This window comes from Oncorhynchus keta, chromosome 26, assembly GCF_023373465.1.
Source record: "Oncorhynchus keta strain PuntledgeMale-10-30-2019 chromosome 26, Oket_V2, whole genome shotgun sequence".
Classification (NCBI taxonomy): Eukaryota; Metazoa; Chordata; class Actinopteri; order Salmoniformes; family Salmonidae; genus Oncorhynchus; species Oncorhynchus keta.
In genome coordinates, this window is record NC_068446.1 from 29037235 (window position 1) to 29061231 (window position 23997).

The 23997-nt window shown below is 41.1% G+C and overlaps 1 protein-coding gene and 1 long non-coding RNA gene across 13 annotated transcripts in view; one reads left to right on the plus strand and one right to left on the minus strand.

Annotated features, from left to right (window-relative positions):
* LOC118371595 (phospholipid phosphatase 2-like) overlaps window positions 1-22833 on the minus strand; it is a 33847-nt gene extending 11014 nt beyond the window's left edge. The window contains exon 1 of one of the 2 annotated variants that reach the window (XM_052480513.1): window positions 22615-22833. Coding sequence is in view for 1 of the 2 variants with exons in the window: in XM_052480512.1 (XP_052336472.1) it covers window positions 22426-22486 (61 nt within the window). In the remaining variant the exon portion in view is untranslated. Of the gene's footprint in view, window positions 1-22425 lie in introns of both variants that reach the window. The other variant, XM_052480512.1, reaches the window with a different exon arrangement.
* LOC127912034 (uncharacterized) lies at window positions 8344-10435 on the plus strand. Of its 11 annotated transcripts, XR_008080198.1 has the most exons (5): window positions 8650-8780; window positions 9029-9122; window positions 9714-9828; window positions 9888-10148; window positions 10196-10415. It is a non-coding gene; the product is annotated as an uncharacterized LOC127912034 (long non-coding RNA). The 11 variants fall into 11 exon arrangements; XR_008080200.1 differs by lacking the exons at window positions 8650-8780; window positions 9029-9122 and adding an exon at window positions 8344-8421 and having other exon boundaries at window positions 9888-10195; window positions 10337-10435; XR_008080193.1 differs by lacking the exons at window positions 8650-8780; window positions 9029-9122 and adding an exon at window positions 8463-8560 and having other exon boundaries at window positions 9888-10195; window positions 10337-10435.
* Window positions 22834-23997: the final 1164 nt, after the last annotated feature.

A 23997-nucleotide genomic window follows, 5' to 3' on the forward strand; every position in this document is an offset into this window, starting at 1 on the left:
GAGAGCATCCATCAGTTAAATAACATATATTTTACATTTCCAGAAACCCAGACATTACATCACTATTCAATCTGGGAGGTTAAATGTTTCTTCAAGGTGCTCTGAGAAGTTTTATTTCTCCTCCTTTCCTGAAGACCTCGTTCAGTGGAACAACACTATCCTGAAAATATGCCACATTCATGGCCCAGAAAAGCCCAGCATACCGAAGCAGTGCACACCAAACATTGAAGTAGGTTGTGAAATGTTGTAGTAAAATCTTTAGAGTAAGGGATTGCAAAAACAAACACATGGACTCACACACACCCCTCCCCAGTGCACTTCCTTAGAAGACTGACTGATGTGGTGGTGTGCACAAACAAGCCCAAATACAGCCTCTCAAGGCTATGGAGTGGATGGAAAATGCACTTGAAACTTTGGGAAAACATCTTCGAATCCACACACACACGCTCAACCTGTCTGATTCGTGATGCAAAGCCACAAACACACCATGAGGAAGACATTATGCGTTCGTTACTGCAGTTCATGTTGATAAACTCAACCTAATGAATAATACTCTTCTCGTCTGTGCTGCACCTACAAATTAAAACGTATGTGAAAAATACCTTATTGGTACAACTGCTAGGAGCTCTTCCCAGCTAACAATTCTAGGGAGAGAGAAAGTGTTTGTCATATCACCCCTAATGTTTCACTGATGTTTGAGGGTCCAGTTTTCCAGGAACATTCAATGACAAACTATTCAGCATGTTTTGGGGTTAGAGTTAGGCCAACATTCCCTTGATGTCAAACCAATCCAGAACGTGGTTACCATGTTCTCAGAATATCCCATATTAATATTCTAGACACTTTTCATGGGACATTGCAATACAATTCATGTGTCCAGTTTTGTGAGGGTTAGAATATTCCATCAGCGTTCCACCAAAACATTGTTGCCGTACACATTTGTGTATCAGTTGCCAGGATGTCACCTGACGGTCCTAAAGAAACGTTCTCTCCGCCCATTTTTTCTCTCTCATTACACATCACACCTTGTTACTGTTGCGGAGATTATCAAGGCGAACCACTGATCCATTCACAGCTTTGTCTGTTGGCAAGGTTAGGGACACACAGACAGTGCTTTAAAACACAGGGTGTTTCTCAATATGCATACTATCGTGCTCCACACTCTGCGAGTGCATTCTCAGGGGACGTTCTTGTAAGGGCGAGAGTGTGGAGAATGCATAAAACATGACATTTAAGAAGCAGTCACTCCCCTACTGTATTAACTAACGCTGCACCTCCCCCTTCACTGAACCTTCTTCCAGCCAGGACAATGGCAACAATAGACGAAACAAGAAATAAACAAAGCAAGCGTTTTACTTCATAATTATCAGCTAGATATATGTGAATTGAAATAATCTAGCTAGCCAGCTAGTTAAACAGGCAAAAATGACCCAAAACTAACGTTATGCAAGGTAGATGTAAATTTGTTGTGGGTAGCTAACTACCAATTTTTCGTGGCTAGCTAGCCAGTTAGCATTACTAATTTATTATGGACTTTTATATACCCATTTTCTCCCCAATTTTCGTGGTATCCAATTGGTACTTAAAGTCCTGTCCCATTGCTGCACTCCCATACGGACTCAGGAGGCGAAGGTCAAGAGCTGTGCGTCCTCAGAAACACAACCCAACAAGCACCACTGTTTCTTGACACAATGCCCACTTAACCCGGAAGCCAGCCACACCAATGTGTCGGAGGAAACACTGTGCACCTGGCGACTGTGTCAGTGCGCCCGGCCCCTCACAGGAGTCACTAGTACGCAATGGGACAAGGACATCCCTGCCGGCCAAACCCTCCCCTAACCCAGACGACGCTGAGTCAATTGTGCGCCGCCTCATGGATCTACCGGCTCAATGACTGTTTTGGACAAACTAGTATTCATAGTAAATATCATGAAGAAAACACAAGGCAAGATAACACCATCTAGTTTACTGTAAACTAGATGTTGATGACATATACATGGATAAGAATTAGCCTAAGCTTGAAGAGGAAAATTATATTTATATCAGATCTAACTCGTATCACATGAACAGAGAGTCAACACATCTCATTTCATCCTCGATTCTAAAAATAAATATGCAAAAATACAAAATCCGCTGAAACAGCACTATCTACATTGGGAAAGGGGGATACCTAATCAGTTGTACAACTGAATGCATTCAACTGAAATGTGTCTTCCACATTTAACCCAACCCCTTTGAATCAGTGAATCAGAGAGGTGTGGGAGGCTGCCATAATTTACATCCACGTCTTCGGCACCAAGAACAATGTAGGATGGGACATAAACCTAACAATTTCAAAGACTAATCTCTCTGAACAGGGGGGTAAAAAAGATCACAAAATTCACTGAGAATACAATACATTGGATAAAGAAACAACACTCCAAGCCGCAGCTCCAAACTACTTGTTAGACATAGAGAACTGATAAGATATACTCATTGTTGGGGTGGGATTGGCATGTGAGGTTGGGGTGGGGTCCGTGACAGGCTTTAGACCATTTCTTTGGATTCCTCATGTCTAACTCATTGTTTGAAAAAAGTTTGGTCCAAATCAGATGTTAGGCACTATATTTATTGAATATTATATGAATCCCATCAATTAAAATGGCCAATTTGGGTGTAATCAATTAGCTTAATTTCTCAGAGATCAAATTATATAAAACAATGTTGCAGGAATGCTAATCTTATCTGCTTACAACAACAGAAACAATTTCAGAACGATCTGAGATGGAGGGTGTCAAAATCCTCTTTCTTGTGCTTTTTGAGGTGGAATGACCCTATAGGATAAAGACAGATCAGTGTACTGTGTCATACAGTCTAACCTTGCTGCTAGGTTTCAGACACGACAAAAGGCACAATGAGACAAACATTTGAGAGAAAAACCTAAACTGGAGATAGCCGCTAAGATTCACTCAAGCTACATCTACAAAAAGTGTCCATTGTATTGCTAGCCTTCTAATATTAGTTCAAGAGGATATGTTGATTCCATTTAATATGAATGCAAGCACCCACCATTATATCAACAGAGATCAGACAGCGTCACCACCAAACAGGTGGCACTTAACCATCAGATATGGGATCCAAGTGGCAACCCTTCATTCTCAACCGGCACCAACCATTATCCCTCTGTACTCTGCTCACCTGCCCACCGCTCCCTGTTTTCCTCAGCACAAGGCTGTTGGGGTAGTGTTTACACAGTGGTAGAAAGCTTTGTGAGGGAATAGAACCCTAAAATAAAAGCCTTAGTGGCCCCAGACCCTCAGCACCTCCATCCTTTCTGGTGGTGTCACAAGACAACGTGGCCATCCACCATTTTATTGTCAATTAATTTGTCCTACATCCTGCCTCCAGCTAGCACAAACATCAGTCAGAATCACACCAAGAATGTCAAGGAACGGCTTCCTTTTCCTCCTCCAAATCCACACATGGCAGGAAGTGAACCACAGAAAGAGTGGAGGAGGTTTGTGTTTCTTGGTTATTGTGACTATTCATTCATCCCACTCCCCCTGATCCAGTGTCCACGATAACATGTGTTTGGTTTCTGGAGGAATAATTTGCCATTCTTTTGTTCCCAACATCTGAGCTGAGTGTAACTTAAATCAGGACAGGCTGATGATCTCTGAAGGACATTCACTCTATCACCACTTCACTTCTGAGTTAATCATACATCACTTTGAAAGTTTTTATACAACAAACAGTATTTTCTTAAAGCGAAGTTCCAGACTCTTGATCTTTCATAATGTAACTTGCTTGGGATTAGTACCAGCTGTCAAATCCTCTGTAATGTATTCAGAAAAACAATATTTACCGGGAATATAAGTGGCCATTACATTCCTAATAAAAATAAACTTGTTCTTGAGGGCTACTGTGTGCATGGCTGTCGTTACTGTACAGCTGGAAATGTTTTAGACAGTATGACATGAAATCTGTCTCCACACACACAGCCATTCAATACAAAATCCTATTGGTAGGAATGTTCAGCTGATTGAAAACAGAAAGAAATGCTGACAAACTCGAGGCTTATTGAAACCTGTATCTGGTTTGCATTGCCCATATGAGTGAACTTAGAATGCTTACAGTATTAGTGTTGTGAGTCTGAGCGCTGGTCTGGCCCTCTGGATAAAATCTAGGACATTATTATTTTCTTTAATACAGCATGGTGAAGGCCAGTTTGTGCTTGATGCTGTATAACAAACACCCTGCAGCAATTGCAATGCTCTCAACACCATTGTTCAGAAGGGTCTGTCAGAAGCATTAGTAGTGGCTCAGTGGGAAAAATAAGGTTCAAATTATGAAAGAAAAGTGACCGAATAATCAGACTTCTGAACATTAGTTCCTGAAAACAGAAAACCGAGAAAAATATCACGACAACACAAGTAACAAGGAGTGGAGGGAATCAGTGTCGAATCTGTGCACAAATCTTACATTACATCAATGCTTGAAAGTTGCACATCTCAAGTTTGGATCTAGCACTTGTCGCTATAAAGAAGTTAGAAGAGTGAAGGACCTTATTTCTATTAGTGTATTACTGCATTTATACTGCAGACACATCACTTTGACTGATGAGAAATACATCTAAAAGTTAATATGAAAATCTTGTTTTTTAAACAATGTCGGCAAAAAAATTCCAAATAAAATAAGTTTTTAAAAAAATAATAAAATCGGCACTAGTGTCCTACAGTAGGGTTGTCTAATAGATTTCCAAGCCTCTTAACCCACCCCAAAAAACATTCACACAGACAGACACAAACAAACACAGTCACACTGACAGGCAAAAATAGACAGGCAAAATAAGTCTCCAGGATACCACAACAAAATACCACAGCCCAAATTGACAGTGCTGCAGAACTTCATCTTTACAGAAGGAAAATAGGGAACTTGGTCTTTAACGGTCCAAATGAAAGTTGTTACAAGAAAAGGTAATAGAGGAAAGCAGGTTTGAAAGGGAATGTATTCGCCCCATGAATCACCTGACTCTACAGTTGGAGGGAAATGAGGCCCTGCTTGGAATGCCAGTGAAATATCTCCTATTTGAGCCCACAATGAGGCCTTCTGAAGTCACAAGAAGCAGGAGTTCACATTACCTGCCTCAGATTAAGGAACCCCATTTGAACAGCTTTCAGTCACATTTTGAGAAGCTAATGTTCCCCTTCCTCCTCTACTTTCGATTCACAATAATTTACAATGGCACCTTCGCCTACTCTATGCTTCTCCTAAACGGGGTCTTAGGGCACAGAAATACAAGGGAGAGGGGAGGAAAATGACTCTTGAAGACAATTGGTTCAGACACAAACACATGGGAAAGAAGTTTGTTAAAGCTATCCAGCACCTGCTCAAAGTTACAGGATATGCATAAGATCTACACGTTTTCATAGAGGGTCCTAAGCTACCTGACCTCTCTGAGCTGGGTAGAAGAGATTCATTTTATTCCATCAACGCCACTCATTTCTATCCTCCTTTGTGCCCTCACTCTTATTCAGAGTCTCTCGAGCTCATTCATCCTTTGTCATTCCTTCAATCCCACTGTCTGTCCTATACTCTCCCGCTCTGTAAATATAGAGGTCTGAATGGAGCCCGGCTTATTTTAGACAGCTGATCTGCAATTACATGGGATGATTTGGGTCATGATCTCACTGGAAGCTGAGAGTCACTGCAATTTGTCACGTCCTCTCTCCGTCTGCACAGTGGAGGGCAGGGATCAATGTCATCTCAATTCATGAAGTGAATTGAATTTCCAGCACAAGAACCAAAGACACATAATTGAAAATACAGTCAGACACCCTTGATAAATATGAGCAAAAATTACTGTATAAAACAAATAATTAAAATACTGAGCTATTGGATGCTATATATACACAGTACCAGCCAAAGGTTTGGACACACCTACTCATACCAGAGTTTTCCTTATTTTTCTGTATTTTCTACATTGTAGAATAATAGTTAAGACATCAAAACTATGAAATAACACATGGAATTGAAATTATTGGCACATCTAAAGATTCTCAGAAATAAAATCAAACAAAATAAAACATTTGAATTTTAATGCAGATTCTAAGTTAATTTCAACAAATTAACTATTGTGGCCTTCCATGGCTTCCTGTTTTACTGGTAATGTCGTAATACACATGTAAATTCCCGTTGTCATCCATTACCATGGGAAAAGGCAAAGAGCTCACAAATGAAGTGACAAGTGGTTGTTGACCTTCATAAAATCCACCAATGGGTACAGAGAAAATAGCAACAAAAAAAATCCCTACCACTATTAGGGCAACAATTAAGATCAGTGATAAACTTGGATGCATAGCTTGTCCCCACGCAGTGAGGAAGATGGTTCAGGACGCAAAGAAATATCAAAGACCCAAAGTTGGAGAATTACAGAACTTGGTCGCATCGGTGGGTCACCACGTCTCCAAATCTACAACTAGACGCCACCTCCATGCCAATAGGTTCTTTGGAAGGGTTGCCATAAAAAGTGACTTTATTGAGAGCAACCAAATGTAAAAGTTTGCTAAACGCCATTGGCACTTGGATTGGAACCAGTACTATGGTCCGATGACATGAAAACAGAGCCCTTTGGCCACGCACACCAGTGGTGGGTTTGGTGTTGATAGAAGGATGTGTAAACAGGAAATAACCTCATACCTTCTGTAAATATGGTGGTGAATCTTGGATGTTCTGGGGCTGTTTTGCTGCCACTGGTTCTGGGGCCCTTGTTAAGATCAATGGCATTTACCAAGTACAAGGACATTTTAGCCAAAAATCTGGTTGCTTCTGCCAGGAAGCCAAAAACGTGGATCTTCCAGCAAGACAATACAAGCATACATCAAAATCCACAAAGAAATAGTTCATTGAACACAAAATCATAATTTTGCAATAGCCATCTCAGTCTCCAGACTTGAACCCCATTGAAAACCTGTGGTTTATATTGAAGAGGGCAGTCCAAAGCGCAGGTGAAGGATATCAAGGATCTGGAAGGATTCTGTGTGAAGGAATGGTCTAAGATCCATCCCAATGTGTTCTCCAACTCATAAAACACTTGAGAAAAAGGCTCAGTGCCATTATCCTCGCAAGGAGAGGGTGCCGGGAGTATTGATAACAGGGGTGCCAATAATTTTTACACTCTTTTTGGAGCAATTGTATTAGTATAAAATATACATTTCCAAAAAATGTTGAGCATAAAATATGTATTTATTTATTTGTGTCTTTTTTGCTCATCTTCAACAAGGGTGCCAATAATGTTGGACCTGGATGCACACGGCTCGTTTCGATTCTTGCATTGAAATGTACATTTATTCCCTGAAATGAGTGCAGTAATGGAGTGGTCAGAGCCTGAACTCAAACACCTGAGTAACTGTGCTGACTGCACAGCACATCTAGACCACTGATTTAATTAAAGAATCATTCTCCGCCTCAAACTTTACTGACACTGCACTATAGACCGGGCGGGCCTCTCCCTGCTTTTTACTGTGTGGCACCTGGACTGCTTTACAGACGCAGTTGGAAAAAATGACAAAAACATACAGCCTGGGATCTTACATTGTGTGATTTTTTAAAGCATAGCTGATTGATCTGATGTGATATTCACATGCTGTGGTGTGACTAGGGCTGTGGCTGTCATGAAAAGATGTCAGCTGGTTAATGTCATAAACACATTTAGCATCTCCAGGCTCCACTCACACAAGCAGCTTCCTCTGATGCTCCCATTTGGAACATCTACATTAAAAAAAAGTTGAATAAATCAATTGAATACACACCATCACAGTAAATTCATTATTTATTTTATCTGGCTATGCACCATGATATAGGCTGTAGGCTTGTTCATTTAGCTGACAAGATATGCTTATAAGGCCTGTGACATTATTTTATATGATTTTATAGTAAGAAGAATATATTTGAACTTAGCTGAATAAAATATAATGGATATGTTTCCCATTCCGGAACAAGAGAGCGCGCGCATATGAAGTGGCTATGTTATACGTAAAAGTGATCATTTGAAACAGGTCCTAAATGCTAGATTTCTAGTTATTGGGCAACTTTACTTGTTAATGATACAAACCTTAATATGCATTAGTAATGAAAACATATATGGGCTGCGTGATGCAACTACAGGCTATTGATAAAAAAGCTTGTACTACCATATTTACTATACATGTGCAGTGATACTGGAGTGATGGAGGTAGATATGTATAGGGGTAAGGTGACAGGGATACTAGAGTGATGGAGGTAGATATGTATAGGGGTAAGGGGACAGGGATACTAGATATGTATAGTGATACTAGGATGGAGGTAGGTAGATATGTATAGGGGGTAAGGTGACAGGGATACTAGAGTGATGGAGGTAGATATGTATAGGGGTAAGGTGACAGGGATACTAGAGTGATGGAGGTAGATATGTATAGGGTAAGGGACAGGGATACTAGAGTGATGGAGGTAGATATGTATAAGGGTAAGGTGACAGGGATACTAGAGTGATGGAGGTAGATATGTATAGGGGTAAGGTGACAGGGATACTAGAGTGATGGAGGTAGATATGTATAGGGGTAAGGTGACAGGGATACTAGAGTGATAGGTATAGGGTAGACAGGGATACTAGAGTGATGGAGGTAGATATGTATAGGGGTAAGGGGACAGGGATACTAGAGTGATGGAGGTAGATATGTATAGGGGTAAGGGGACAGGGATACTAGAGTGATGGAGGTAGATATGTATAGGGGTAAGGTGACAGGGATACTAGAGTGATGGAGGTAGATATGTATAAGGGTAAGGTGACAGGGATACTAGAGTGATGGAGGTAGATATGTATAGGGGTAAGGTGACAGGGATACTAGAGTGATGGAGGTAGATATGTATAAGGGTAAGGTGACAGGGATACTAGAGTGATGGAGGTAGATATGTATAGGGGTAAGGTGACAGGGATACTAGAGTGATGGAGGTAGATATGTATAAGTATAGGGGTAAGGTGTATAGGGGTAGGGATACTAGAGTGATGGAGGTAGATATGTATAGGGGTAAGGGGACAGGGATACTAGAGTGATGGAGGTAGATATGTATAGGGGTAAGGTGACAGGGATACTAGAGTGATGGAGGTAGATATGTATAGGGTAAGGGGACAGGGATACTAGAGTGATGGAGGTAGATATGTATAGGGGTAAGGTGACAGGGATACTAGAGTGATGGAGGTAGATATGTATAGGGGTAAGGGGACAGGGATACTAGAGTGATGGAGGTAGATATGTATAGGGGTAAGGTGACAGGGATACTAGAGTGATGGAGGTAGATATGTATAGGGGGGACAGGGATACTAGGGACAGGGATACTAGATACTAGTGATGGAGGTAGATATGTATAGGGGTAAGGTGACAGGGATACTAGAGTGATGGAGGTAGATATGTATAGGGGTAGGTAGGTGACAGGGATACTGGAGAGTGATGGAGGTACAGGGATACTAGAGTGATGGAGGTAGATATGTATAGGGTAAGACAGGGATACTAGAGTGATGGAGGTAGATATGTATAGGGTAAGGTGACAGGGATACTAGAGTGATGGAGGTAGATAGGGATACAGGGATACTAGAGTGATGGAGGTAGATATGTATAGGGGTAAGGTGACAGGGATACTAGAGTGATGGAGGTAGATATGTATAGGGGTAAGGGGACAGGGATACTAGAGTGATGGAGGTAGATATGTATAGGGGTAAGGTGACAGGGATACTAGAGTGATGGAGGTAGATATGTATAGGGGTAAGGTGACAGGGATACTAGAGTGATGGAGGTAGATATGTATAGGGGTAAGGTGACAGGGATACTAGAGTGATGGAGGTAGATATGTATGGAGGTAGATATAGGGGTAAGGTGACAGGGATACTAGAGTGATGGAGGTAGATATGTATAGGGGTAAGGTGACAGGGATACTAGAGTGATGGAGGTAGATATGTATAGGGGTAAGGTGACAGGGATACTAGAGTGATGGAGGTAGATATGTATAGGGGTAAGGTGACAGGGATACTAGAGTGATGGAGGTAGATATGTATAAGGGTAAGGTGACAGGGATACTAGAGTGATGGAGGTAGATATGTATAGGGGTAAGGTGACAGGGATACTAGAGTGATGGAGGTAGATATGTATAGGGGTAAGGGGACAGGGATACTAGAGTGATGGAGGTAGATATGTATAGGGGTAAGGTGACAGGGATACTAGAGTGATGGAGGTAGATATGTATAGTGGTAAGGTGACAGGGATACTAGAGTGATGGAGGTAGATATGTATAGTGGTAAGGGGACAGGGATACTAGAGTGATGGAGGTAGATATGTATAGGGGTAAGGTGACAGGGATACTAGAGTGATGGAGGTAGATATGTATAAGGGTAAGGTGACAGGGATACTAGAGTGATGGAGGTAGATATGTATAGGGGTACAGAGTCACAGCTGGGCCACGTGCTTGAACACTGGGATTGGATGGCCTGTCTTTCTACACTGAGGGTCGGTCATCCAGTGACTTTTTTCTCTCCAGCCACTCTCCTCTCAAGTCTCACATTCAGTGCCTCTACTCTGTTCCTCCTTCGCCAGTCCATCTATGCCCTTTCCTCAACTCTCACTCCTCTCTACCAAGTCTACACAAATGGAGCTGGCAGAGGTCCATCTGTGTCGTTCTCTACGTAGTTCAATGTACATTTGTCTGGCTGAATTTTTGGAACACAATGAAAATGGACCTACGTCAGCTCTGTTTGCGTAGACTGTGTAGAGCCCTTCATTCAACTTCTCTCAGTGTCTTCTTCCCTCACTGTGTAGTGTGTGGACTAGGGCCCTTCTCCCAGGCCAAGTCTACTCTGCGCGGTCCTCTCTGGCAGGCTAGACTGACTAATGTGGAAGGTATGCGCTGAGCATACAACTTCTGCATTTGGATCGAGAATTCTAATTTACACAAGAAACACCCGACTTCCCCAATCAGTCACACCAAATCCAGCTACCCATTGCTTTATAATCCTCTTTCTCTCGTTCTCATCACTTACGCATTCTGAGCACCAAGTAGTGCGGATGGAGGGCAGTTAAATCTGGTCTGGGGAATAGTCTGACTTTACTTAGATCAAACGAATAGACCAGACAACATTTTGATTATACATCTGGGAGCTATATATATTTGTAGACCCATGGTTAAGAAACTGTTTAAGGTACTCTTCTCCATTCCATTTAACCTAATCGTATCAAATCCTTAAAATGTAGTGCTTATGGTCATTGGTTGCAAAATTTATGTTGTAATACCTCACTAAACAAACTCATCTAAGTGTGTTTGTCCACCTATTCTACTCTGTTTAGTGAAATGCCTTCAGATTCCATAACGGTTCTGGGAGCACTATTCCCTCTGCTGTCAAGTACATCTCTCATTGAGTGGAAACAGTTGGAGAACTCATGACAATGCCTTTTCCCAACCAATCTGGATGAGAGTCCTGAATCCCTGGAGACAGCTTCATCGTTTCCTTCAGGTCAAAGAACATGGGAACATATTTTATTGAGTCAAATCTTTTTCCCAACATTTTTCCAGTACTATCCTATTTAACACAGATAGAAAAGCTTTCTTACCGGTGGCACTAAGATTAAAATATTATTTTATTGGCCGCATACACATATTTTGCAAATGTTATCACAGGTGCAGCGAAATGCTTATTTTTCTAGCTTCAACAGTGCAGTAATACCTAACAATACACACAAATGAAGAAATATCAGAACGAGCAACGTCAGAGACCAGAATATAAATATATACACTGACTGTACAAAACATTAAGAACACCTTCCTAATATTGAGTTGCACCACTATTTGCCCACAGAACAGCCTCAATTTGTCAGGGGATGGATTCTACAAGGTGTCAAAAGCGTTCCTCAGAGATGCTGGCCCATGTTGACTCCAATACTCCCACAGTTGTGTCAAATTGGTAGCATGTTCTTTGGGTGGTGGACCATTCTTGATACACACGGGAAACTGTTGAGCAGGAAACACCCAGCAGAATTGCAGTTCTTGACACAAACCAGTGCACCTGACACCTACTATCATACACAGTTCAAAGGCACTTAAATATTTTGTCTTGTCCATTCACCCTCTGAATGGCACACACACACAATCCATGTCTGTTGTCTCAAGGCTTAAAAATCATTCTTTAACCTGTCTCCTCCCCTTTATCTACACTGATTGAAGTGGATTTAACAAGTGCCATCAATAAGGGATCATAGCCTGACCAGGTGAAAGCTATGTCATGGAAAGAGCAGGTGACCTTAATGTTTTGTATACTCAGTGTACATTCCTAATAAAAATAAACTTGTTCTTGAGGGCTACTGTGTGCATGGCTGTCGTTACTGTACAGCTGGAAATGTTTTAGACAGTATGACATGAAATCTGTCTCCACACACACGGCCATTCAATACAAAATCCTATTGGTAGGAATGTCCACACCTTGCAAGCCGATTGAAAACAGAATGGAAATGCTGACAAACTCAGTATCCGGTTTTGTCCACTCAATGTTTATATGTATATAATGGTGTGAATAGATAGTAAGGACAGTATATGAATAGCAAAGGTGTGTACAGCAGTAGTTACAGTGCTGTGAAAAATTTTGCGACACCATACTAATTTTCTCTACTTTTGCATATTTTTTTTTACAGAATGTAATCAGATCTTCAACCAAAATCTAAAATATATAAAGGGAAAAAAATAATACAACAATTACATCCTTATTTCACAAAGTCATGTAACACTCAACACCTGTGTGAAAAAGTCATTGCCCCCTTGCAACATGTTATTGAGTGTGTCACCTTTAGCTGCAATGACTCCAACCAAACACTTCCTGAACTTATTGATCAGTTTCCCAAGTCGCTGTGGAGGAATTTTGTCCCACTCTTCCATGCACAACTCAGCGACATTTGTGGGTTTTCAAGCCTGAACTGCTCGTTTCAATTCCTGCCACAACATCTCAATTGGAATTAGGTCTGGACTTTGACTGGGCCATTCCAAAACTTCTAATTTGTTGCTTTTTGGCCAAATGGGATGTCAGAGACTGATCAGGGTACTGGGTGGAGTCCGGCTAGTAGTGACTGTTTAACAGTCTGACGGCCTGGCGAAATAAGATGTTTTTCAGTCTCTCGGTCCCAGCTTTGAAGAACCTGTACTGTCTCTGCCTTCTAGATGGTAGCAGGGTGAACATGCTGTGTTTCGGGTGGCTGTGACTCCGGGTGTTGTAGATGACCTGGAGGCCAAGCAGCGTGCCTCCGTTGATGGGTTGGGCAGACTGCACCAACCTCTGGATGGCCTTGCGGTTACGGTTCGTGCAACTGCCGTACCAGGTGGTGGTACAACAAGTTTGTGAGGGTCTTAGGGGCCAACCCAAATTTCTTCAACCTCCTGAGGTTGAAGAGGAGCTGTTGCGCCTTCTTCACCACACTGTCGGTGTGAATGGACCATTTCAGGTTGTCAGTGATGTGTCACCACACTGTCTGTGTGAATGGACCATTTCAGGTTGTCAGTGATGTGTCACCACACTGTCTGTGTGAATGGACCATTTCAGGTTGTCAGTGATGTGTCACCACACTGTCTGTGTGAATGGACCATTTCAGGTTGTCAGTGATGTGTCACCACACTGTCGGTGTGAATGGACCATTTCAGGTTGTCAGTAATGTGCACGGAGGAACTTCAAGCTTTTCAACCTCTCCACTGTGGCCTTGTCGATCTGGATGGGGGTGTGCTCTCTCTGCTGTCTCCTGAAGTCCACAATCAGCTCCTTCGTTTGGTTGATGTTGAGGAAAGAGGTTATTTTCCTGGCACCACTCCAGCAGGGCCTTCACCTCTTCCCTGTAGGCTGTCTCATCGCTGTTGGTATTCAGGCCTACCACTGTGGTGTCATCAGAAAACTTGATGATTGAGTTGGAGAAAAGACATTGCGAGTTCTTAACTGATCACAAAGCATTTCCTTTGCTGTCTTGCACTCATTTCCTCAGAAGTGCCAGGGAGACTCTGATTTGCATTGCTGTGCCACTGAGTTTGAGTGAAAAAAAAGTATCCTCAAGTCCCATTCTAAACCAGCTGATTCCTTCTTGTGTCCTTCTGTAGCTGTGCCAAGACCCTGGGGGTCCAGTAGTATGTTTGTGGAGACCTAACTGAGTCACACTCACTCATAGCCTCTCAGCTCTGGAGAGAGTATGTGGTGAGTACAGCTGAAAATGTAGACTGTTATTCTGCTCTGCTGGTCTCTCTGTAGTGCTACCTATGAAAACTTCAGACAGGGAGAGGTTAACCCCAGCCAACACCCACTGTCTATTTGTGCTGAGTGTAGGTTTACAGACAGAAGAGAGGGAGGGAGAAAAAGAGGGTTAGAGGGTTTGAGAGGGGTGGGAGTGAGGAGCATATATTGAATGTCAAACTCAAGCCTAAACTAGGGCAGATATTTGAGTCTCCCAAAAAATTGGTAACTACAGATGACTTACTAGCCGCTGAGGCCATCTAGGACATAAACATGAGGGAGAAAGCTCTCTGAAGCATAGAGTCTTATTGTCTGAGGAACATCTAATTCCACAGTGAAATCCTAGCATGGGTTGTAAAGCAGGGGGCTTGTGAGGACTCCAACTACTTTGAAACTGACTCTTTGTCATGGGGCAATTCCACAATAATGGAATTATGCTGAGCCAAACAAAAGAACATTCATTTGAAAGTTTAAAAAACCATATATGCGACCACGTTTTTCAAAAACAGTATTTGCTCCGAATTATGGTAGCTGCTAGTAGATAGCATAATGACTAGAAGTCTATGATAACTGCTAGTAGATAGCGCAATGACTGGAAGTCTATGGTAGCTGCTAGTAGATAGCGCAATGACTAGAAGTCTATGGTAGCTGCTAGTAGATAGCGCAATGACTGGAAGTCTATGGTAGCTGCTAGTAGATAGCGCAATGACTGGAAGTCTATGGTAGCTGCTAGTAGATAGCGCAATGACTGGAAGTCTATGGTAGCTGCTAGTAGATAGCGCAATGACTAGAAGTCTATGGTAACACTAGTTAGAGGTAGTTTTGCGAGCTAATGCGAACTTCCTTCATACTGGAAGCAAAGACATAAAAATGGTGTCCATGAATTCAGCTGACTCTGGAGAAGTAGATAAAGGGCTTCATTTCCAAAATTCCGAAGTATCCCTTTTAAATTCAAAGATGTTTGCAGAAAGAATGGGATGTCAGCTATGACATGACACCTTGAGCTTTAAATCATCTATTTTGGTTACTGAACTACAGTAACGGAATTCAATCATGGATCCCTGATCTGTACTACACAGAAATTCATAATTATGGATATGAATGTCATTCTCTTCATGGTGATGTATCCTAAACAGGTACATAAAGGTAGAAATATGCAACATAATCCTTTGCATATATGGCTATTATTGTAATGAGCTCCGCCCACAAACAAGCCCAAATTTGGTTGTTTTGGACCTAATCTCAACCAATCATAGACATCTTTGTTTCACACTGTTTGAACAGCACAGTACATCACAGTAAAGTAGAGGTCAGTACAGTTCAGTAGAGTTCATTATTCTGTACTAAACTCTAGGGTGCTCTACAGCACTATACACGACTGTACTGTGATGACCAAACTTGTGAAATAGACGTCTATGATTGGTTCACGTCCACGTTTGGGCCAAATCACGGCTGTTCCGGACCGGACTGAAAAACGATGTATGTGGATGTTGAAATCAAATCAACTACTTTTCAACGTCCATGGACGTCCGGTGTCGGTCAGTGCTCAGTTGGTAGGGATGCTGGTTACAGCAAATGGAAAGAGAGGGGGCTCATGCTGGGTAGGTGTCAGTAAGAGAGGAGAGGTAACATTAACTTGAGAGAGAGAGGTAACATTAACTGGAGAGAGAGAGGTAACATTAACTGCAGAGAGAGAAGAGAGAGAAAGACGAGAGAGGGAGAGAAAGAAGAGATGAGAAAGAGAGAAAGAGAGAGATGAGAAAGACAGATGAGAAAGAGAGAGATGAGAAAGAGAGAGATGAGAAAGAGAGAGAAAGACAGATGAGAGAGAAAGAGAGAAAGAGAGAGATGAGAGAAAGAGAGAGATGAGAGAGAAAGAGAGAGATAAGAGAGAAAGAGAGATGAGAGAGAAAGAGAGATGAGAGAGAAAGAGAGATGAGAGAGAAAGAGAGATGAGAGAGAAAGAGAGATGAGAGAGAAAGAGAGATGAGAGAGAAAGAGAGATGAGAGAGAAAGAGAGATGAGAGAAAAAGAGAGATGAGAGAGAAAGAAAGAGAGATGAGAGAAAGAAAGAGAGATGAGAGAAAGAAAGAGAGATGAGAAAGAGAGAAAGAGAGAGATGAGAAAGAGAGATGAGAGAGAAAGAGAGAAAGAAAGATATGAGAGAAAGAGAGAGATGAGAAAGAGAGAAAGAGATGAGAAAGAGATGAGAAAGATAGAAAGAGATGAGAAAGAGAGAAAGAGATGAGAAAGAGAGAAAGAGAGAGATGAGAAAGGAGAAAGATAGATGAGAGAAAGATAGATGAGAGAAAGAGAGAGATGAGAGAAAGAAAGATAGATGAGAAAGATGAGAAAGAGAGAGATGAGAGAGAAAGAAAGATGAGAGAAAGAGAGATGAGAAAGATAGAAAGAGATGAGAAACAGAGAGATGAGAAAGAGAGAAAGAGAGAGATGAGAAAGAGAGATGATGATAAAGGAGAGAAAGAGAGAAAGAAAGATATGAGAGAAAGAGAGAGATGAGAAAGAGAGAGATGAGAAAGGGAGAAAGATAGATGAGAGAAAGATAGATGAGAGAAAGAGAGAGATGAGAAAGAGAGAGATGAGAGAGAAAGAAAGATAGATGAGAGAAAGAGAGAGATGAGAAAGAGAGAGATGAGAGAAAGAAAGAAAGAGAGAGATGAGAGAAAGAGAGATGAGAAAAGAGAGATGAGAAAGAGAGAGATGAGAAAGAGAGAGATGAGAAAGAGAGAGATGAGAAAGAGAGAGATGAGAAAGAGAGAGATGAGAGAAAGAGAGAGATGAGAAAGAGATGAGAGAAAGAGAGATGAGAAAGAGATGAGAAAGAGAGAGATGAGAAAGAGAGAGATGAGAGAAAGAGAGAGATGAGAAAGAGAGAGATGAGAAAGAGAGAGATGAGAAAGAAAGAAAGAAAGAGAGAGATGAGAAAGAAAGAAAGAGAGAGATGAGAAAGATGAGAAAGAGAGATGAGAAAGATGAGAAAGAGAGACGAGAAAGATGAGAAAGAGAGATGAGAAAGATGAGAAAGAGAGATGAGAAAGATGAGAGATGAGAGAGAAAGAAAGAGAGATGAGAGAAAGAGAGATGAGAGAAAGAGAGATGAGAAAGAGAGAAAGAGAGAGAAAGAGAGCGAGAAAGAAAGATAGATGAGAGAGAGATGAGAAAGATAGAAAGAGAGAAAGAGAGAGAGAGAAAGAGAGAGGTGAGAAAGAGAGAGGTGAGAAAGAGCGAGATGAGAAAGAGAGAAAGAGAGAAAGAGAGAAGAGAGAGATGAGAAAGAGAGAGGTAAGAAAGAGAGAGATGAGAAAGAAAGAAAGAGAGAGATGAGAAAGAAAGAAAGAGAGAGATGAGAAAGAAAGAAAGAGAGAGATGAGAGAGAAAGAAAGAGAGAGATGAGAGAGAAAGAAAGAGAGAGATGAGAGAGAAAGAAAGAGAGAGATGAGAGAGAAAGAAAGAGAGAGATGAGAGAGAAAGAAAGAGAGAGATGAGAGAGAAAGAAAGAGAGAGATGAGAGAGATGAGAAAGAGAGAAAGAGAGAGACGAGAAAGAGAGAGATAAAGAGAGAGAGAGGAGAGAGGCAAAGAGAGAGAGCGGATGGGTTGTCCAGACAGTCTTCACTCTGGCTTTATAAACTGAACATAAACAGTATGCCAATGGAAGGGAGGACAGTAGCAGGTTACCCAACTGTGGTTTGTGACTACTATCATCTCCTATTGTAGCCAATTCAATTGCAGTAATTCCGTTAATGATTTTTCAGTCATTTTTACTGATTTGGTAACAGAATTTAGTTTGGTTCGCTTAATAACTCAAACCAATATTGATATCAGTAAAAACACTATAACAAATTGGTAGGTCTACCTTTACTTGTTACTTCTGTGAACTTTCATAACCCTCCCTCTAATCATGAGGGAGAGACTTTTGAAAATATCTTAATGATATGCAGGTTTTTGGTAATAGAATTGCAAGGCACAAGGCAATGTTTCATAAATTTACAGAAGGAAAATAAATTCTCCAAAACGAAATAGAAGTGTTGATATTAGTTGGCAGGGGTCTTTCTTCAACATTATTGTGTTTGGATGTATTTCTAAAACCTTTGAAGACTTTTTCTTGAAGATGTTTTCTAAGATTCCTTTTCCATCTGTTTGACCAGAAATCAAAGCCATTACAATTGTTTTACATGGAAAATGGTTGAAAAATGTATCTATGCCTTCATTTGCCAAAAATATAGACTCTTAGCTTTCATTTGACACCCACTTTGATATGCTCCTATGAACTTCATATGCTGGTGCTCATGGCTCCTTTAAAAATGGAAATGACCCATGGTTAATAACACACACCTCACCTGCCACACCAGCTTTTCATAGTTTGACATGGGCAAAGCCCTGGGCAGGATAAGTATTTACCAGTTATATTGCTCTCTGATTATATCTACAGAGCTTAGTGTAATGTCATTTAAATGTAATAGCCTACATCAGAGGTTAACCCTGGGGAATGTAGTTCTGACTTGTTGCATAACCATTGCAATACCATTAATTCACACTTCACAGTAACCTTCTAATAATTAAACTACAGACCACATCACTGCACCCTCCCTTTATATCAACTTCCCCATGGTAGAGATTCAGTTGTATTTTTACTTCTAGCAATGTATGTCCTTCAGGCTTGGGCAGTGGAGTGGATTTCAATCAATGTTGGAGGTGGAACAAAAGCCACACCATAACTAGTGTATCCTGTGTCTAAAAATACTTTTTTTTGATCAGGAGCATGGATATGACTTACTTCTCCTTTCTTTGGAGGGTGCAAGAAGTGAGGTGGATCATCTAAATTTGACCGTGAGAATTTAAGATAAGACTCGTGACATGGTGGGCGTTAGAGTTCATTAGGGGGGCCAGCCAGACTCTCTCTATGTAGTAGTCGGTGTGATGTACTCACTGCTGAAATCTCATGGTGGAATGGATCATATCCTGAAAGCCTGGGGATGCTGCCCTGAAGCAGGTCCCAACAGGCATTACCCATTCTGCTCCCCTCTTCTCTCACACCACACTGAACAACAACATGGGAATGTGCTGCTAAAGGCCAGACCATTACGCAATCAGTCTGCCAAGTGTAAGTGCAGTTATCAGTTATCATACACCCCCTGTGTAACAACACCCCCACATTGGAGCCTTGACAGATGGAAAACCTACCGCTAAGCAGTGTTTCCAAACTCCCAAGTGTTAAACAAATCAAAACATATTTAATATTTGAGATTCTTCAAAATAGCCACCCTTTGCCTTGGTGACAGCTTTGCACACTCTTGGCATTCTCTCAACCAGCTTCACCTGTAATGCTTTTCCAACAGTCTTGAAGGACTTCCCACATATGCTGAGCATTTGTTGGCTGCTTTTCCTTCACTCTGCGGTCCAACTCATCCCAAACCATCTCAATTCAGGCGCCCGAGTGGCGCAGTGGTCTAAGGCACTGCATCTCAGTGCTAGGGGCGTCACTACAGACACCCTGGTTTGAATCCAGGCTGTATCACAACCAGCCGTGTAATTGTAAATAAGAATTTGCCTAGTTAAATATATATTTAGATTTTTTTATTGGGTAAGGTTGGGTGATTGTAGACGCCAGGTCATTGATGCAGCACTCCATCACTCTCCTTCTTGGTCAAATAGCCCTTACGCAGCCTGGAGGTGTGTTGGGTCATTGTCCTGTTGAAAAACAAATGATGGTCCCACTAAGCCCAAACCCGATGGTGTATCGTTGCAGAATGCTGTGGTAGACATGCTGTGGTAGACATGCTGACGTAGACATGCTGTGGTAGACATGCTGGTTAAATATGCCTTGAATTCTAAATAAATCACAGACAGTGTCAACAGCAAAGCTTCCCCATACCATCACACCTCCTCCTCCATGCTTCACGGTGGGAACCACACATACAGAGATCATCCGTTCACCTACTCTGCGTCTCACAAAGACACGGCGGTTGGAAACAAAAATCTCACATTTGGACTGATCAGACCAAAGGACAGATTTTCACCAGTCTAATGTCCATTGCTTGTGTTTCTTGGCCCAAGCTGTCAGGATTTGGCCAGGGTTGTTCCGGTTTTTGGTCACTAGATGCCCCCATTGTGCCTTTTGACCTTTTGTTTTCCCTTGATCCCCATTATTATTTGCACCTGTGCCTCGTTTCCCCTGATTGTATTTAAACCCTTTGTTTTCCTCTCTTCTTTGCTCTGTGTTTGTATGTTAGCACCCAGCCCTAGTACTCTGAGAACTCTTGTTGTTCCTGGTGGACGCTCTTGTGGAATTCTTTTTTTTGTTCTTGTTTGTTTGTTTTTTGAGTATCTTTTGAGGTTTTTTGTGCTTTACCTTCCACCTTGCGGATTTACCTTTTTTGTCTTGGAGGATTACCTTTGTTCTTGTAGGATTCCTTTTGAGGTTGTGGAGTTACATGTTTTCCTGAAGAACTTCACTTTTTACTTCATTAAATACACCGTCTCAAGTACTGCTGTGTCTGCCTCATCTTCTGGGTTCTGCCGACTATTCGTGGCTCAGTTGGTTAAGTGACTGTTTCTCACTCCGGAGACCCGGGTTCGTAACCGGGTCCTGACACAAGCAAGTCTCTTCTTATTGGTGTCCTTTAGTAGTGGTTTCTTTGCAGCAATTCAACCATGAAGGCCTGATTCACGCAGTCTCCTCTTAACAGTTAATGTTGAGATGTGTCTGTTACATGAACTGTGTGAATTTATTTATTTCAATCTGAGGTGCCGTTAACTCTAATGAACGTATCCACTGCAGCAGAGGTAACTCTGGGTCTTCCTTTCCTGCCAGTTTCATCATAGCGCTTGATGGTTTTTGAGACTGCATTTGAAGTTCTTGAAATGTTCACAATTAACTGACCGTCATGTCTTAAAGTAATGATGGACAGTCCTTTCTCTTCGCTTATTTGAGCTGTTCTTGCCATAATATGGACTTGGTCTTTTACTAAATAGAGCTATCTTCTGTACCACCCCTACCTTGTCGTCACAACACAACTGATTGGCTCAAATGCATTAAGGAAAAAAAAAACAAATTAACAAGGCACAACTGTTAATTGAAATGCATTCCAGGTGATTACTTCATGAAGGTGGTTGAGAAAATGCCAAGAGTGTGCAAAGCTGTCACCAAGGCAAAGGGTGGCTACTTTGAAGTATCTCAAATATAAAATATATAAAACACATGTGTTGGTTAATACATGATTCCATATGAGTTATTTCATAGTTTTGATTATTCTACAATGTAGAAAATAGTAAAAATAAAGAAAAACACTTGAATAAGTAAGTGTCCAAACTTTTGACTGGTACTGATTGTATTGCTATAGCTTCACCTCAAACCACTGTCCACTTGTACATTTGCACTGCCCTATCATTTATCTTAATTGATTCATTGACAGTCTGCACTTTAAATTCCCAGCCAGAATTCATATAGAACTAACTCAGTATTGAAGTAGCTGGTCTGTCATGCACATATTACATTTCCACAAACAAATATTGAGCTTACTGAAATTCATTACAAAAAGTAAAGGCCCATGATGCAAATGAGCCTTTCCTATTTTCCCATGGTGCAATTTAATATCGCATCATGTCATTTGGGCAAATGTGCATGTTTGTAAGTGGTGATGGTCTGGAGCAGAGACAGGCTGGCATTAAAAACAAGCTACTCCCATCTTATTCTCTACTACGGTGTTATCAGTATGAACTGGAGAAAGTGTTAACACAAACTTAAATCTGACTCTTTCACAGTCCGCCAGCTTTATAAGAATTGTCTCTAGGGCGCACATATTTGAACTTTCTATTTTTTTTAATGAAGAGTCGGCCGACAGTTCGACTCAACTATGTAATCAAAAGTGACTAAATCAGTTAAATATACAGTAAAGACGTTGTCATTTGCCACATACATTAACCACGAGGAGGAATATTATGTTGGTAACAATCTTTATACCTTTTCCATTTCATGTCCAATGGATTTTCATCAGTCTCAAATTAAAATCAATGTTACCGAGGCACGGACACGGTAGTCCCAATGACTGTATGTGAATAGATCTGATTACGTAGCCTGCCTAGTATATAATCCTGTCTTTGTTCAAGCGCAGTGTGAAATTGATACACTGTAGCTACTGTACTTACCCACTACCACGCACAGCACGTCCACGAAGACATACAGCTTCTTTTTTCTAAAATCCGTCATTTTTCCTTCTGTATTTGATTAAAAACGTGTTTCAAAACTTACTTTACGAGTGCCGTATGCAAACTGCCAACCTGTATCGCGAGTTCTTCCGGAAGGCTACTTCCCTACCTGCCCACAAATGCTGTTACCTTGGAATGCAATTTTGAAATCCCAAAGATGTCTTCCGAACTCAGACTCTAATCATCTCAATCGGCCACAGTGTTAAAACTATTACGCCCTTTGCCCGCATATTTTGGTTACGGACTGAAAAAGAAAACGTTTTTATATTAGTTGAGGCGTCTGACAAACCAACGCAACACTCTCAGTGCACCACGCCACTGATCCCTCCTTCCCACTTCCTTACAGTATTTTATGGGGCGTTCAAAACAACTGGGAACTCGGAAATAGTTACTTAAATGTGCGAAAGGTAAGAATTGACACAGCCAGGTTTCCAGCCAACCTTTTTATAGATATAAAGTACATGTCGGATAAAAAAATGTCACGATGGTAATAGCAAATCAGTAAACTTTCCAAATGTTGACAAAACAAAATATTCTAGAAAAGGTGTGATTTGTTTGCGTCGGTAAAATAAATGATTCGAGAAATTGTGGTGGAAACGACATTATGCTCAAATATTGATAGCCTATAGGCCTAATAACCATCATATCGTAGTCCATTTTAGCTGACGCGATGACGTATGGTCTTCCCACTATGACTCGGGAAAGCATGCAATTTAGAAGGCTGCAGCTGAAATAAATTCTGAACTTTACAGGGTGGTGAAAGTGCACTGTGATGATTTTAATGCTCCATTCCAATAAATATGGGGGATCTAATTCTGGTGACATGATCAATGCTAAATTGGCTCCAGTTTGAGAAATAAAAATGATCCCGCTCTTATCCATAATATCATAATGTAGGCTATACCAGCACTGTATCTGCGAGCTGTTGGCTAGAGCTCACTGCCAAGACCAGACTGGGTACATTTGCTATATAATGCAACAGTTTGAGACAAAACCATCGGCAGAGTTGAAAACGCATGGAAACCCATTTAAAATGGATTGGACACTTTTTTTGTGTGCAATTTTCGGCTAAAATGCCATACCAAAATCTAACTGCCTGTACCTCAAGACCTGAAGCAAGGATATGCATATTCTTGATACCATTTGAAAGGAAACACTTGGAAGTTTGTGGAAATGTGAAAGTAATGTAGGAGAATATAACACATTAGATCTGGTAAAAGATAATATAAAGAAAAAAACATGCGTTTTCTATTTACATTTTTTTCATCATCTTTGAAATGCAAGAGAAAGGCCATTATTACACGTAGGACTCAAGGCGCACTTTTGATTTTGGCCACTAGATGGCAGCAGTGTGTGTACAAAGTTTTAGATTGATCCAATGAACCATTGCATTACTATTCAAAATGTTGTATAATGTGCCAAATTTGTCAATTGATACTTTTTCAAGTACATAACTATAGAGAACATACAAAAATTATATGATAATACAACATTTAAGTTTACACACTCCCA